Below are 14,116 nucleotides of genomic sequence, written 5' to 3' on the forward strand. Positions count from 1 at the left end.
CCGAGGGGGAGTCCCTTTGAGCTGGGGGCAGGCTGGCTGATGTCTAGGCTCACTCCGGCTGGGGCAGGAGAGGGTTGCAGCCTGCATGAGGTAGCGCCGAGGCCTTGGGGGCAGTGCAGGGTGGAAGGGGCACTGGGTCGGGGACAACGGCTGTGCCAGGCCCTAGCTGTATCTGTCCCCAATGTGTTCCCTTCCAGAAGGGGCAGGCCAGGCTCTCTCCTGGGGCTCCCCGCCCTCCTCCAGGAGGGAGGCCCATCCCCACTTTTTTCGGCGGGGCGGTTGTCACTCTGCGGCTCCCTGGGCAGGCACATGCCCCTACCGTTTCTGCGTCCCCACCCCTGTGAGGCCAGGCACGCAGGGGGGTTCTTGATGTTGGCCGAGTCAGCGTGTTTTCTGGAAGCTTCCAACATGCTAGGCTGCTCAGGGAAGGCAAAGACTAAGCTCCTGGGTTGGGGAAGGCCCAGGTTCCAGCTCTGTCTGCCCGCCTGCCCTCCTGCAGGCTTGTGCCCCGCAGCCCAGGCGTGGCAGGCCCCAGCAGGTTTGGGTGGGCGGGCTCAGTCCCGGGCAGGGAGCTTGCCCGTGGTTGGCGGAGGGGTCCCGTCCTAGCGACAGGCAGGGCCCATGTAGGAACAGGCTACCCAGAGCCGGGAGGGTTCCCAGGGACCCGCCGCGCCGCAGGAGGCGCGTGGGGCACTGCCCGCCACGGCGCTGATAAGCGGGCTCGGCCGGCGCTGCCCTCCCTGCCTCGGGCGCCCGGGGCTGCGGGCGCGGGCTGCTCCCCGCCCCCGGCCGCGGCCGGGGCGCTCCCACTCCCACACCTGTGCAAACATCCGCCCGCTGGCCGGGAAAACGGCCCCTTTGTGCCCAGCTTGGCACGGGTGCCCCGGCCCGCGCCGTCAGCTGCAGCCCCAGCCTCGGCCACCACGGGCCCTGGCCTGGCCATTGTTCCTGCCAGGCCCTGCGCCCCTGGGCCGCCTGGGCCCCCGCTGCCGGGGCTCCGGGGCAAACGGCTCCCATTCATAGCAGCGGCTGCCCCTGCAGCTGTCCGGGCGGGAGCAGCCCGAGCCTTGAGTTATGGGCTGTGTTCCTGGCGCGTCTCGGACAAACAGAGCCCAAGAAACGCAAGCCGGGGCGGCCCCGATCGGGGCTTCGGGCCAGTTTGCCAATTGCAACTGCACCCCGGCAGTTGTTCTGTCTCCTCTGTCCTGGCTTCCTTCACCCCAAGGGGGAGTGACGCCACCCCCCTACCCGACACTGTCCACGGCTCCCCGGCCTCGGCAGGCCGAGGAGGAGGTCTGCTCAATGAGGGGTGCTGCCAGAGGGCACCTAACGGGAGCGAGGGCTGGAAGCTGGGCCATATCTGATCTCTGCTGGGTCTGCACGCCTCCCCAGGCCTGGGCTAGGGGCCGGCCGGGAGCCAGCCCAGCTTCTCAGAGATGCGTGGGATGGACCCTAAAATAGAGCGTCTGGGCGGCTGGGGTGTGGGAAGTGCCGTCCACTGGGTTTCCTTTGGAGAGCGGTGGCGAATCCTGCTGGGGAGCCACCATGTGGAGACGCTCTCGAGCCCCTTGGGCTGTGGGTGCCATGGGGGTGGCCCCAGGTGTCCTCAGCATCTGGGCTCAGCCGGTGGGTGTCTGTTGTGTGAATGAATGAGTGAGTTGATGTGCGTAGAACGGTTCTGTCCATGGCACCCGGGACAGTGGGTGTTGGGGTCTCCTGGGGCTGATGCAGTGAAGTCCCACAGACTAGGGGGCTTTAAACAACAGGAACGTATTCTCTGCCAGTTCTGGAGGACAGTCTGAAATCGAGGTGTCGCAGGCCCACACTCGCTCTGGAGGGTCCAGGGGATGATACTTCCTGCCTCTTCCGGCTTCTGGGGGCTCCAGGCGTTCCTGGGCTTGTGGCCACATCTTCTGTCTCTTATAAGGACATTTGTCGTTGGATTTAGGGCCCAGCTGGGTAACCCCGGATGATCTCAACTCGAGTTCCTTAACTTAATCACCTCCACAGAGGCCCTATTTCCAAACAAGCTTGTATTCTGAGGGTCCAGGTGGACAAGAATTTCGGGGGGATGCCATTCAGCCCAGAGATGGTGGGTGGCCCAGGTGGACTTCATGAGAAGGTCCCTCCCTCACAGCCTCAGTTTCCACTCTGTCCAGCAAAGGTGCCAGGTCAGCGGCTGATGTCCCCCCACCCCGGGTGGGGACGCCTGATTTGGGTGCGAGGTCTCCCTGCTCCCCCACATGTGGCGCCCCACACCTGGCTGCTGAGGTGTTTGGGGAGGATTTAAGACTTTTTTCTTTGCCCTTGGAACAAACTGCGTTTGTTTGTATGAAAGTCGGAGTGGAGGGAAAGGCAGTTTTGCACACACGGGCTCCTCTGTTTAGCGCCCGGGGGTCTCTCAAATCAGAAGCCTGCCCGGCTCTGTTTACCCCTGCGTCTAAATTTAGAATTGAGAGTGAAAGGCTGGGAGCCGGCTCTGCGTCTCAGCCACCATCTAAAATAGAGTCTGACTCCTGTCCCCTCTCTCCCTAGCTGTCGGCTCCAGAGGGTCCTGGCTTCCCAGGCTGTACGGCATCTTGGCAGGAGGAAGCCAGAGGGGTCTAGGGGCTGAGTGGGGCCTGGGTGAGGACAGGGCCTCCCAGACATTCCTATGTAAGCCCTGGTGGCACCGCCAAGTGGGTAGGGCCAGTGTCAGGACCTCGTCTGAAGCTGGGGAAACTGAGGCTGTGTGGGCCTGGGCATGGTGGGCCAGCCCCCCAGCACCCAGACCCTACCCGTTCCAGGGCTCTTTCTCTGCTGGGAGCTCCTACAAGGCCTGGGAGTGCTGGGCAGCAGAGAACAGGGGGTCTGCTTGTCCCCAGGCCACTGCCCACCCCAGTATGATCCTTCCTCTGTAGACTATAGTGTATGGCGTGAGAAATGCAGGCTCTGGGAGCCCAGCCAGAGAAAGGCCTTTACAGCTGGGTTTTGCAGGATGAGTAGGAGTCCACAAAGCAGGTCCATCTCTCTGTACTTACTGCCCACTGACCGACACCTGGGGGGATTTCTTACATGGCCAAGGCAGGCCCCGTGAGGGTGGTGTACAGAATTGGTTTCCTCTGGGGTGGGGTTCAGCTCATGTCAGCAAGGGTAAGAACTTTCCAGCTTCATCCTGAGGGGAAGAAACATGGTCAGCATCAGGAAACAGTGAAACAGGAGGCAGTGGGGTAATGTAGTGGTCAGGAGCTGGGGGTTGGAGTCAGACGTGGTACTGCATCCCAGCTTCACCACCGACCAGCTAGCTATGTGGCCCTGGGCAGGTTACCCAACATCTCTGGGCTCATCTGTAAAATGGGTGTGAGTACCTACTTCCATGATTGTTGGAGAGTTGTCCGTGAGAACACAGAAAGCCTTGGGCGCCAGGCACCCAGAGAGGACGAGGACAAAGTAAAGGCTGTAGTAAATTTTAGAGGGCCGCTACCAGCCGTGGTTCTCTTGGTGCTCCCCAAAGCTAGACCCCAGGTGATGACCCTACAGCAAGCTAATTCACACCCAAGTGTTTAGGGCTGCCATGATCCAATCACACTCGTTAGGCCTGCTAGTCTTGAGGGTCCTGTTCTGCCCCTGCCTCCCCACCCCCCCCAACCTGCCTGCAGCACTTTCCTCACAGAGCGGCCCCTCCAGCATCCCAGGGACCTTGTGTGTCTGATTCCCTTTCCCAGGGCCTGGGCAAGGCTGGCAGCAGGGCAGGGGCTCATTAATGAATGACAGAGCTGGTCAGTGATGCAGAGATGGGGAGGGCAGACCACGGAGTCAGCTTCCTGGGGTGCAAAGACAGCTGCACCACCACACTGGCTCTGGGGCCAGGGCAGAGCGTATGACTGCTCTGTGCCTCAGTTTCCCCATCTGTACAATGGGAGAGACAACAGGTCAACCTCCTAGGGCCACTGTGGGGCTCACTGAGTGGGCCGTGATCCCGGGAAGGCAGCGGCTGTTTCTGTTGCCGTGAAGACGTTCCTTGGACGCCGCAGGCCTCTTGGCGAGGCTGGCTCTTGGTACGAGGGCACATTTCTTTACTTTTGGATGTGATGTCAGGCATGTCGCTGCAGGCTGCTCTGCATGGCACTAGGGTACAGCAGGGGTTGGGCAGTCTGGTCTTGTGCTCTCAGAGTCACAGATGGGGTCTGCACACAGAGATTTGCTGGGTCCGTGGAGGACCTCCTCTGCCCGCCCTGGGAATCCAGGAGGGCCTCCTGAGGAGGTGATATATGAACTGAGCTCTCAAGGCAGAGTCGCCTGGGCATCCAACATGTGGGACCTTGATCCTGGCCATTCTGCGGGGTAGACGTGGCCTGGCCGGCACCCAGGGTGTCCGCGGCGTCATGTCAGCCTCTGTCTGGGGCTCCCGCTCAGGAGGAGGGGTGAGGGAGGTCCTGACCCCACCCAGTGGTTCTGCAGGACGACCCTGGGCACGGCCCTTCTCATCAGTCCTTGTGGTCCGTATCCCCGTGTAGGGGTGCTGGGGCCTGTGAGCCACGCTGAGCGGGGCCACAGTACTCAACTGGGCCCAGGATCCAAGGTTGCTGTGAGGGAGAAGATAAACTCAAGGGACGAGAAGCCCCGGGCCGGCACGGATCTGTGTTCATCTATTTCCTTTTTCCTGCTGAAAGGAAGTGGCTTTATTTTGGGGTCTGGGGTGGCTTTTGTTTTTGCTCATAGTTTGCAAGCTGGCCTGGGCTGCTCCCTCGGCCCCTGCGGACTGGCGTCTGCCCCCTTCACGGCCAATTTCCACCAGACGGGCAGGGGTCTCCTGGGGCAGCCCCACGACAAGCTGGGGCTGGGCGTCCCCTGGGCACAAGAGCCCAGGACCGCTGCTCCCCCTTCGCTGCCCTGAGACAGCCCTGCCTCTCACCAGCCTGCCCCCCTGTCCACGCTTCTCCTCCCCAAGGCTACCCTCTCCCTGGCTCTGTCCTTGCAGCCTCCTCCGGGCAGGTCGGTGGCCGGAGGCTGCGCAAGGCCTGGGCCTGTGACAGGGCAGCAGCCTCCAGCCTCAGGCTTCTTCTGCAGGCCTCCTGACGTCATGGCATGGCATGGCCTGTGGGGTCATGTGGGCCTTGGTTCAGTGCCAGCTCGGTCACTTACCAGTGGGGAGATCTCAGGCACAGTGACTGACCCCCAGCCTCAGTTTTCCCCTCTGTAAGATGGTGCCTAACGCATAGCATCATCTCAAGTTTGCCCATCAGAGGTGCCACCTGTGATGTGAGCCCCTAAGTGTCTGCGTTGGCGTCGTCCTCTTGCCCTTTCCCTCTGGATGGACAACCATGACATCTCCAGGTGGGCCTGGTCTGGGGTGGCCGCAGGCTGACGGCCTCCACAGTGGAGGTGGGGTTTCCGGGCAGGCCCTCATCTCCCTTGAAGGGAAGGCTGTTTACAAAGGAGAGAATAAAATGGTGCCAGTGCCAGCTTTTCAGGACAGAACGTGTGTGGGGGAGAACTGGAAGGTTCTCTCCTGCCTCCTGTCCTCAAAATGTGAGTGAAGACACAAAGGAGAGACACAAACGGTGCAGGACATACCCCAGCTCCCACTCCCGGGAGGACAAGGATGGCCTGGCTGCCCCCACCCCCTCGCCCGCCTCCATGGTCCTGTCATGGGCAGGATGCCATCCATGGGTTCACGTGAGCCAGCCCGTGTGCGCCATGGCCCGGGCGGCACCGGGCGGGGGGAGTGTGTGCTGCAGCGGCTGGGTTGTGTCTCCCCGAGTTTGTGGGCCTGGGGGACGGACGTGCAGATCTGCATTCTGGATCGCCCGCCATCGAGGGCAAGTTCCGAGCACAGCAGCTATAAAACGGCCCATTCCTGAGCTGCTTGTGTCTGTGAATTCAGGAAAAACAAACAGCTCTGCGGGGATGGGCCGTTTCCTCAAAGAGCTGAAAGGATGTCGTTAACTTGACAAAGAGGGTCTGTGACAGGGTCTGAGAGGGGAGGCTGAGGTCCCCAGCTCTGGGCTTTAGCCCTCCACGGAGGGGGTGGGGGACACCTGGCCCGGGACTCCCCCACTTCTGTCCACCGCCCGGCCAGCAGGCAGTGCCAGCACCTCCTGGGCAGCGTGGGACCAGGCATGGGGGCCAGGGGACGCGGATGGGGGTCCCGCCCTCCAGGGCTCTTGTCTGCTGGGGGAGATGGGCGCAGGCTCCATTCTGCCCTCGGGGCCTTCCATGCGAGCCCCTTCCCTCCCCCACCTACATCCGGTTCCCAGTCATCGTGGGGGTTTTTTTGCATTAATTTTGGTAATTTAAAATGTTACGTTACATGTTATTTGTCTTGAGGCCTGAGTTTCAGGCGCCCCTTAAACTCTCCCCCCGTGGGAGCGCCTCCTGCGCCTCCCTGGTTGCACGTCTCGGAGGCCACCCTGCCTCTCACTCCCCGCGTGGCGCCATCCTTGAACTTGTGGGTCTCGGGACCCCTTTGCACTCTTAACGATTATTGAAGACCCCAGAGAGCTTTTGTTTATGTGGGTTATAACTATTGATACCACATTAGAAAATAAAACTGAGAAATTTTAAAAAGGTTTCTATATTCATTCATTAAAATAATAGGAAACCCATCATATGATTACGTAAATAAAATAATTTTATGAAAGACGACTGTGCTTTCCACGAGCGGGCTGGGTGTGGTGTCTCGGATGCCCCGCCCCGCTGGCGGCTCCCTCTGCCTTGGTTCCACGCACCCGGGCCTCACGTGTGGGGTGCAGGCCCTCTGGGGGCTCTGGGCTACCTCAGGCCCCTTTGTCTGCCAGCCTGCCAGCAGCCTTGCCCATGGCCCCTGCTGCACCCTGCAGGTGCCTAGGCCGTGGTCCGGGGTGCATGCCTGTGTGTGTGTGTAAGCTGTTGGGCCTAAGCATGCCCAGAGAGTTGGGCTTGACGAGTGTGCCAGCCCCCCTTCATGTGACCTTGTTGTGCTGTGTGTGTTTGAGATGCATGTGATTGTGTGTGCCACGCTGCTGCCTGAGCACATCAGGCTGTTGCGTGTCTTAGCGGGCGTGTGTGAAGCACGTTTGTGAGTGTGCGCCCACGTGCACAGGCTCGGGGATCCCTTTAAAGGGCCCAGTAGTAGGAGGCCCGGTGCCCTCAGCATCTGTCTGTGGGATGTGTGTTTGAGGGACACTGACATAGCAGGGAAATGCTCCATGGGGGCACTTGTGGGAGATGGCTCTCAGAAGCAGGGGGACCATAAACAGACGCACGGTCGGGCTGGGGGGCTCAGCAGCAGCCAGCCTGTAATGTCCCTGCTCATGGGAGCTCACCACCTCCCCAGGAAGTGACTTGCCCTTGGTGTAACTCAGTCTTCTGCGCCACGCCCCTTCCTGCTGCCCGGCTCCTCCATAGTTCCCGTTTCCCGCAGGCCTTTCCTGGGTGGCTCAAGTGATTCTGATTCGTGTGTGCCTGTCTGTCTCTGTCCATGTGCACATGTGTGTGTCCCTGCCCAGCTGTGGCCACTGGGCTTCTCTGCTCCCTCCCTCCGCCCTCAGTGGCTGGTGGAGAGCTCAGGGAGGCCCGAGGACCCAGGGCTCTGGGTGGCTGGGGTGAGCGGGTGGTCACCACTGTAGAACTCACTGTTTCCTGTCTGGGCCTTGTCTTCGGTCAGAGTCTGTCAAATGGCCTCCCCACGCCCTGTGCCGGCCTCATGGGGCAAGGGACGGAATGGGGGCACCGTACAGATCTTCCTGGGCCTGCCAGAGGCAGTTCTTAGCCAGGACTGGAGGCCCTGGAGAGGAGAAGCTGGGCTGGCAAGCCCATGGGGCAGGCGGGTGCCAGCCAGGCTGCCTGCTCACAGGACCACCGTGACTGCTGCCTTGGTGTGTGGGTGTGAGTGTGTGACAGGATAAGCTATGACTCTGGGCCACCCCAGGTCCCCTTGCCAGGCTCGGAGCTGGCACCTTGAACACCCTGCAGGCAGCCCCACAGCCCAGACTCTGGGGCATTTGCAGCCGGCAGAGGCCCCAGAGAGCAAACCTCAGATGCCAGTAGGAAGCGAGCCTGGGGTGGGCGTGGGGGCGGGGTGGGAGCAGCCCCTCACTCCCATTGTCCCACCACACCCTGGATGGACACCTCCCCACCGAGAAGAAGGATCGAGCTGCGTCTGGTTCTCTCAGAAAAAAAAGGACAAACGAAACATCTGGTGCCCGGGGTGGCGCCAGGAAGTGGCATGTCATCCCCATCCTGGCATTTTGTTGAGGACCAGCCTCAGTGGGAGCTTCCGGCCTTCTGAGGGCTGGTGCAGAGCGATGTCGGTGGCCTGGGTGGTGGACCTCCTCGGGGATGGGGCAGGCGGGTGGAGCAGGGAGGCCACGCCTGGCCTTCCTGTGGGGTGGGCCTCTTGGCCTGCTTGTCTGGCTGGCGGGCCCTGGTCCTCCAGTGGTGCTGAGCTCCTGTGCACAGCCCGGTGGACTTGCTTCCTTTGCAGTGTTAAGTTTGGGAGACACAAGTGTCCGCTGCTCTGGCACTGGTCCTCTGGCCAAGCCACGTGGCTGTCTGGTGATGAGATGTCTCCCTGGCCACCATTCACAAGGTGGCAGGTCTTGAGTGGAGGTGGGTTCGGGCTGGACAGATGCTCATCCTGAGTTTCTGGGGCCTTGACTGCTGACTGCTGCCCCTCTTCCTTGCAGGTCACTGTCACCACCATTGGCTATGGAGACAAAGTGCCCCAGACGTGGGTCGGGAAGACCATTGCCTCCTGCTTCTCCGTCTTCGCTATCTCCTTCTTCGCACTCCCGGCGGTAGGTGCTCCATGTTGCGTGGCGTCTCCACCGCTCTCTGGCTTTCCTCTACACTCTGGGGCTGGCTGGGGGTCCCCTGGTGAGCAGACTCACTCATGGCGCAGCACATTCAGAACCCAGCTCACCTGCCACAGGGCCTCTGGAAGCCACCTGCCCTCGTGTTCCCAACCCCCAGTGGGGTCCTTTGTAGCAAGTGTAGGAAGCGGCCTAGCATGGTTTGATGGTGATCGCTGGGCCTTTTGTGGCAGACGGTGGGGTGCAGCCTAGCTTATTTGGTCCCTGAGGGTAGGAAGGAGGTGCCAATGTGGCTTCAACATGACCGCGCAGGTGGGGTCCATGTGTCTGGTGAGGGAGGGAGCTGTCCTGTGCTGTTGCCTGGGAGGGGCTTCGATCCATGTCCTTTCCAGAAATCATAGACTGTGAGCGTTAGAATCTTCTAGTTCACTATGTATGCATGTCGGCATGTGTGTTATGCGTGTATATGTGTGGCATGTGCATGTGTGTTATAGACCACATAGTGTGTGCGTGTCTATGTGTCACACAGGTATGCATGGGGCGTGTATTTGCACATGCGTGTGTGTCTGTGATCACGGATGTGCATATGTGCTGTCCGTGCATGCATGGCGTGTGTGTGTGTGTCTAGGCATGTGTGTGCTGTCCAGTGTATGTGTGTACTGTATGTGCATGTGGAAATGCATCACGTAGGATGGTATGTGTGTGTATGCACACGCATGTGCAAGCGTAGGTATATGACTTGATCTCCTCTGCAGGTGGGGAGCTCCCTCCCCAGTGAGCTAGTCCTCTTTATCGCAGGGGCAATCCTGACTGGGATGGGGCTGCCTTCTGCCCAGGCAGACTGACTGAGCCAGAGGTGCCAGCCTCGTTTGTGGGGCCTGCGGTGCCAAGCGGGCCGGGCCTCCCCAAGCCAGTGACCCAGTGTCCACCCTGTCTCCCCAGCTCCTGCGTTCTACAGGCCAGGCCCGACCAGTGGTCACCTGTGTGACCCGAGCCCTGGTTTCTGTCCCTTCCTAGGGGATCCTCGGCTCGGGCTTTGCCCTGAAGGTGCAGCAGAAGCAGAGGCAGAAACACTTCAACCGGCAGATTCCGGCGGCAGCCTCGCTCATTCAGGTGACCCACCGCGGCGGCCTTGTTGCTGTCCTCTCACATCACCATCGTGTTGCCTTGTGTCCGTCTGGGCAAATACAAGCTAGCGTCCATTCTGGCAGTCAGGAACCCCTCTCCGCCCTGAAGTGACCGACCCATGAAGCTCCCGAGACCGTGTGCTCAGATCTCTCCAGAACATGGAAGAGCCACATTCGCAGCACAGACGTGCTCACCTGTCGTAACTTCTGCTGCCGGGAACCATCCAGCAATGCTGGTAGGGTGGGCCCAGAAGTCGGGGGAGTCCGCCGCCATCCACTGCAGCTCCCACTGAGGGTCACATTCTGCAGGCTGGGCTGGGGGACAAGGAGGTGGCCTGGCCGGTGCTGGATTTGGTGTGGCTGGTTCTTTGGGCCCCTCACCTCCTGGCTGCAGAGGCCAGCCTTGGTGTCATTTCTCTCCCTCATCTTCTTCCTCTTTCTATGGCCGCCCCTGCTCTGCATGGGGGCAGGTCTGGAAGGGAGGAGTAAAGGGTCCCCCCGTGGCCCTCCCCCACAGGGGTCAGGGCCCTGCCTGTGCAGCCTCAGTGTCTTCTGGGCCACTCCCAGCACCCACGGGGCTCAATGCTCTTGGGTGACGGGAGGTGAGGACCAGCGATCTGACAGCACGGGCCGCACTCTGCATTCACAGTGCCCGCTTAGCTTGCAGAAGACCCAGCAGCTGCCCCTACAGGGCCCGTGGCTCAGTGTGCCAGGCCTTCAGTGGTGGGCAAGGGGCTCCATGTGCCCTGAGGCCTCTCATTGCCTGGTGAGGAGCCAGGCAAGTCAGCTTCTCACTCCCCTCACCCCAAGGTTGCTGTAAGGAAACCTTCCCAGAGGCTCCCGGGCTGGGGGACCTGAGGAGGCAAAGCCTGAGAGCAGTGAGGAAAGGAAGGTTCTGGAGATGGGCGAGGAGGCAGGTGGCCCTGAGCCCCCAGACACTCAGCTCTGGTCTGTGACCCCAGGCTCCTAAAACACACCAGGGAACTGGGCAGCCCTTTTAATGCAAACGAAGACTAACGCACAAGACCCATTTGAAAATCTTGTCTCTGAGAATCTTAGTCGCTGGCCCCTGCAGGGGCTAAGTGGGCCCAGGGCCTGCCTGAGGAGCAGGCGGGCAGGGGCTTCTGGAGCATGGGCGTCATCATGTATCTGGCCATGGATGTGGGGCCCTCTGCCTAGCGGGGCAGCAGCAGCGCACATGTGGCCCCCGCCCCGCACACCCAGAGCTGAATGCCCCCCGGGGGCCTCCGGCAGGGCCCTAGTGAGGGATGGGCAGCTGTCCGTTGTTCAGCCTAAGAGCCGTGGCTCAGCCCGGGTCTCTGCTCGCTCCTCTGAAGCCCTTCCGGAACCCACCGTCTGGGGCCTGGACATTATACCTGGACGGGAAGGAAATAAAAGTGGCCATAAAGCTGAGGGGCCGGGCCCCTCTCAGGCCCAGTTTTATGACCCCACAGTTTCTCCTTTCGGGGAGACCATAAATCAGGCCCGTAAAACCGGCCCAGCCTGCCGTGGGCAGACCGTCTGCAGGACGGGAACACGGGTGGCTGTCCTGAGGAGCCCTGGGCTGCTCCCAGGAATCGCACACCTCGGGAATGAGCATCTCTTAGAAGGCAGGTTTACTGGTGAGTTCAGGGGGTGCAGATGCACCCACAGCAGAACGACTGGAGCTGGGGCCTAGGGCAGCGCACATGGTGTGAACCAAGGCAGGAAGCACGAGGCAGCCAGGCGATGTCGTGTTTGCGGGCAGGACATGCACAGGCTGCTTGGGACCATGGGATGTGGAGGCAGCTTGGCATGGATGTGGCAGTGGGCCTGTGGCCCTTTCCTGATTGTCCTGGGTGCATGTGAGGGCTACACATGCCCCCCACTGGCTGCCATGTCTGCCTGGGGTCCCATCACAAGGGTGAGATGACTGACCCCAGGAACCCTGCCAGCGTGCCAGCACAGTCCCTACCTCGTCCTTCTCAGACTCCCATGGCCGCCAGCAGTGACAAGACCCCCAGGATGTATCCTCATACGAAGCTCCTGGCACCCCCTACTGTCCCATCTCTGCCCACCTAGATGTGGCACGGCCTCCCCTCAGGTCCCCTGCCGATGGCATCTCCTCCTCTGGGTCATCCCCTGCATGGTAGTCACCTCTAGAATGGACCCATATGCCATCCGGAGGCTCCTCCCAACTGCAGGATGGTGCTGGGACCCGTGGGCCCTGCCTTGTGTCTCTGAGAGGGGCCTTGCTTCCTGGCCATTCAGTCTCTCCTCCCACGAGCCCCAGGGGCCCTGCTCCTCACACTCCGCCTGGTCGCGCCCCCCCCAACCTCTTTGCTGCAGCCCGTCCTCACTGGATGGACCCCCGCTGTCCAGTTCTTCGCCTGCCTGTGCACTTGCCGTGCATGCCTGGAAAGGAGGCAGACAACTAGGCATCTCCAGGGCCTGATGCGGGGCCGGACTGCAGGAGGGCCCGGTGGGTGGAGGTGGCGGCAGATGGACTGCGGTTCACAGGGGAAGGCCTCTGTGGTGTCTGAGCTGCAAGTAACAGTCAGTGTGTCAGGCCATGAGCTGCCTGACATAGGAAGGGGCCAAGCCAGGCTGTCTAGGGCATGAATAGGCTCTGGGAGGTGAGGGGCCATGCCCTGAGCCTGGGGAGAGGCGGGGCTGGCACACAGGATGCCTGGCTGTCCTGCCAGGAGGGATGCACAGGCAGGATTCGGGGTGGGCTGCAGCTTCTCTGCCTGAGGCCCCGTCCGGCACTCAGCAGGGGACAGCCTCTCCCTTCTACTGGTTTCAGACGGCGTGGAGGTGCTATGCAGCTGAGAATCCCGACTCCTCCACCTGGAAGATCTACGTGCGGAAGCCCTCCCGGAGCCACGCTCTGCTCTCCCCCAGCCCCAAGCCCAAGAAGTCTGCCATGGTAACCAGCTCCCACCTGCCACCAGAACGGGGGCACTCACTAGTGGGTGGGGAGGCCGTGGGAGCCACAGCTCCTGGCTAGGACTTGACCCTGGTGTTTCAGCTCAGTGTAGCCCACAGTGGACGTCAGCACCATTCCAGTCACTGAGGGTGTACACCCTGTGCTGGGCCCCCGCCATGCCAGTGTCCCCAGGCTCTGGAGCATGTGGGACTGGCTGCTCCAAGGCCAGGGCTTTGGGAGGTCCAGAGGAAGCCCCCAGGAATGGGACAGGCTGGATTCTGGCCAGCTGCTGGAGAGAAGGCTCTTGAGAGGGCCTTGATGTTGGGCTTTCCGTGCTGGGCATGGCGGGCGGCAGGGGACGGAGGTGGCATCCCAGCTCGAGGAAGAGGGTTTTGAGGTCACAGTGCAGGGGAGTTCCAGCAGGCTTGAGGCGAGAGTCTCTGGATTTGACTGGAGTAGTGAATGAAGGGTGAGGTCGGCTGGCAGCTTCTGCCCGTTTCTGGCTGCCTCTGTAGGCTTTGAACCCACTGTTCCCTATGCTCGAATATTCTCCCAGATTCCCACATGGCCTGCTCCCTCACCTCCTTCAAGTCTTCTCCTCGAAGAAGTCTTTGCTGGCCCCCATTGATCCTCTCATCACAGGCTCTGACCCCCTGCTGGCCACAGCCTTTGTCACCACCTGCCCTGGTGTGTTCTTATATATTTACGTTTGCCAGTTTCCTGCCACCTGCCCATGTTGGCCATGAACTCCCAGGGCAGCAACTGGGCTGAGCCCCACAGGAACCCTGGCAGCACCATAAGCCACTGCCCACCTCGTCTGTGTGTGAGGGTGCTGGAGCAGGGGCCCAGCTGGTGCTGCCCCTGGGTGGGTGTTCTGGGGCCGGCGGAGGGCCTGGCACAGGATGCCCAGGAACCGCCAATTCATTGTCTTTTTTTTAGGTAAAGAAAAAAAAGTTCAAACTGGACAAGGACAATGGAGTGAGTCCTGGAGAGAAGACTCTCACGGTCCCTCACATCACGTGTGACCTCGTCTCGGAGGAGCGGAGGCCAGACCATTTCTTGGTGGAGAGCTGTGACAATTCTGGTAAGAAGCCTTCATATAGGATGAGGAGTGGGGACAGGGCCTGGACCCTCAGCTCCGACCCACCAGGGCTGGCCAGGGCCACTGGGGTTTCAAGGATGCCCACTGCTCTCCCAGACCACTTGCTATGGTCCCATGGACGTCAGGTGTTCCAAGCCTTGCATTGGCTCCTGCTGGCCCAGCATCTGCCTGTCAAAGTCCTAGGGCTCCTTCCACCCATGGCATG

At 61.1% G+C, this 14,116-nt stretch overlaps 2 protein-coding genes across 6 annotated transcripts in view; one reads left to right on the forward strand and one right to left on the reverse strand.

Annotated features, from left to right (window-relative positions):
- The window catches only part of KCNQ1 (potassium voltage-gated channel subfamily Q member 1), a 337,726-nt gene that overhangs the window by 94,748 nt on the left and 228,862 nt on the right, over positions 1-14,116 (forward strand). For all 5 annotated transcript variants that reach the window (XM_070488417.1, XM_070488419.1, XM_070488420.1 and 2 more), the window contains 4 exons: positions 8,649-8,759; positions 9,792-9,887; positions 12,687-12,809; positions 13,749-13,893. In XM_070488417.1, coding sequence (XP_070344518.1) covers positions 8,649-8,759; positions 9,792-9,887; positions 12,687-12,809; positions 13,749-13,893 — 475 coding nt within the window. The remainder of the gene's footprint in view (positions 1-8,648; positions 8,760-9,791; positions 9,888-12,686; positions 12,810-13,748; positions 13,894-14,116) is intronic.
- LOC139040826 (uncharacterized) overlaps positions 2,022-14,116 on the reverse strand; it is a 92,421-nt gene continuing 80,326 nt past the window's right edge. Inside the window, exon 2 of the mRNA XM_070488421.1 lies at positions 2,022-3,154. Coding sequence (XP_070344522.1) covers positions 3,124-3,154 — 31 coding nt within the window. The 3' untranslated portion in view covers positions 2,022-3,123. The remainder of the gene's footprint in view (positions 3,155-14,116) is intronic.

This window comes from Equus asinus, chromosome 17, assembly GCF_041296235.1.
Source record: "Equus asinus isolate D_3611 breed Donkey chromosome 17, EquAss-T2T_v2, whole genome shotgun sequence".
NCBI lineage: Eukaryota > Metazoa > Chordata > Mammalia > Perissodactyla > Equidae > Equus > Equus asinus.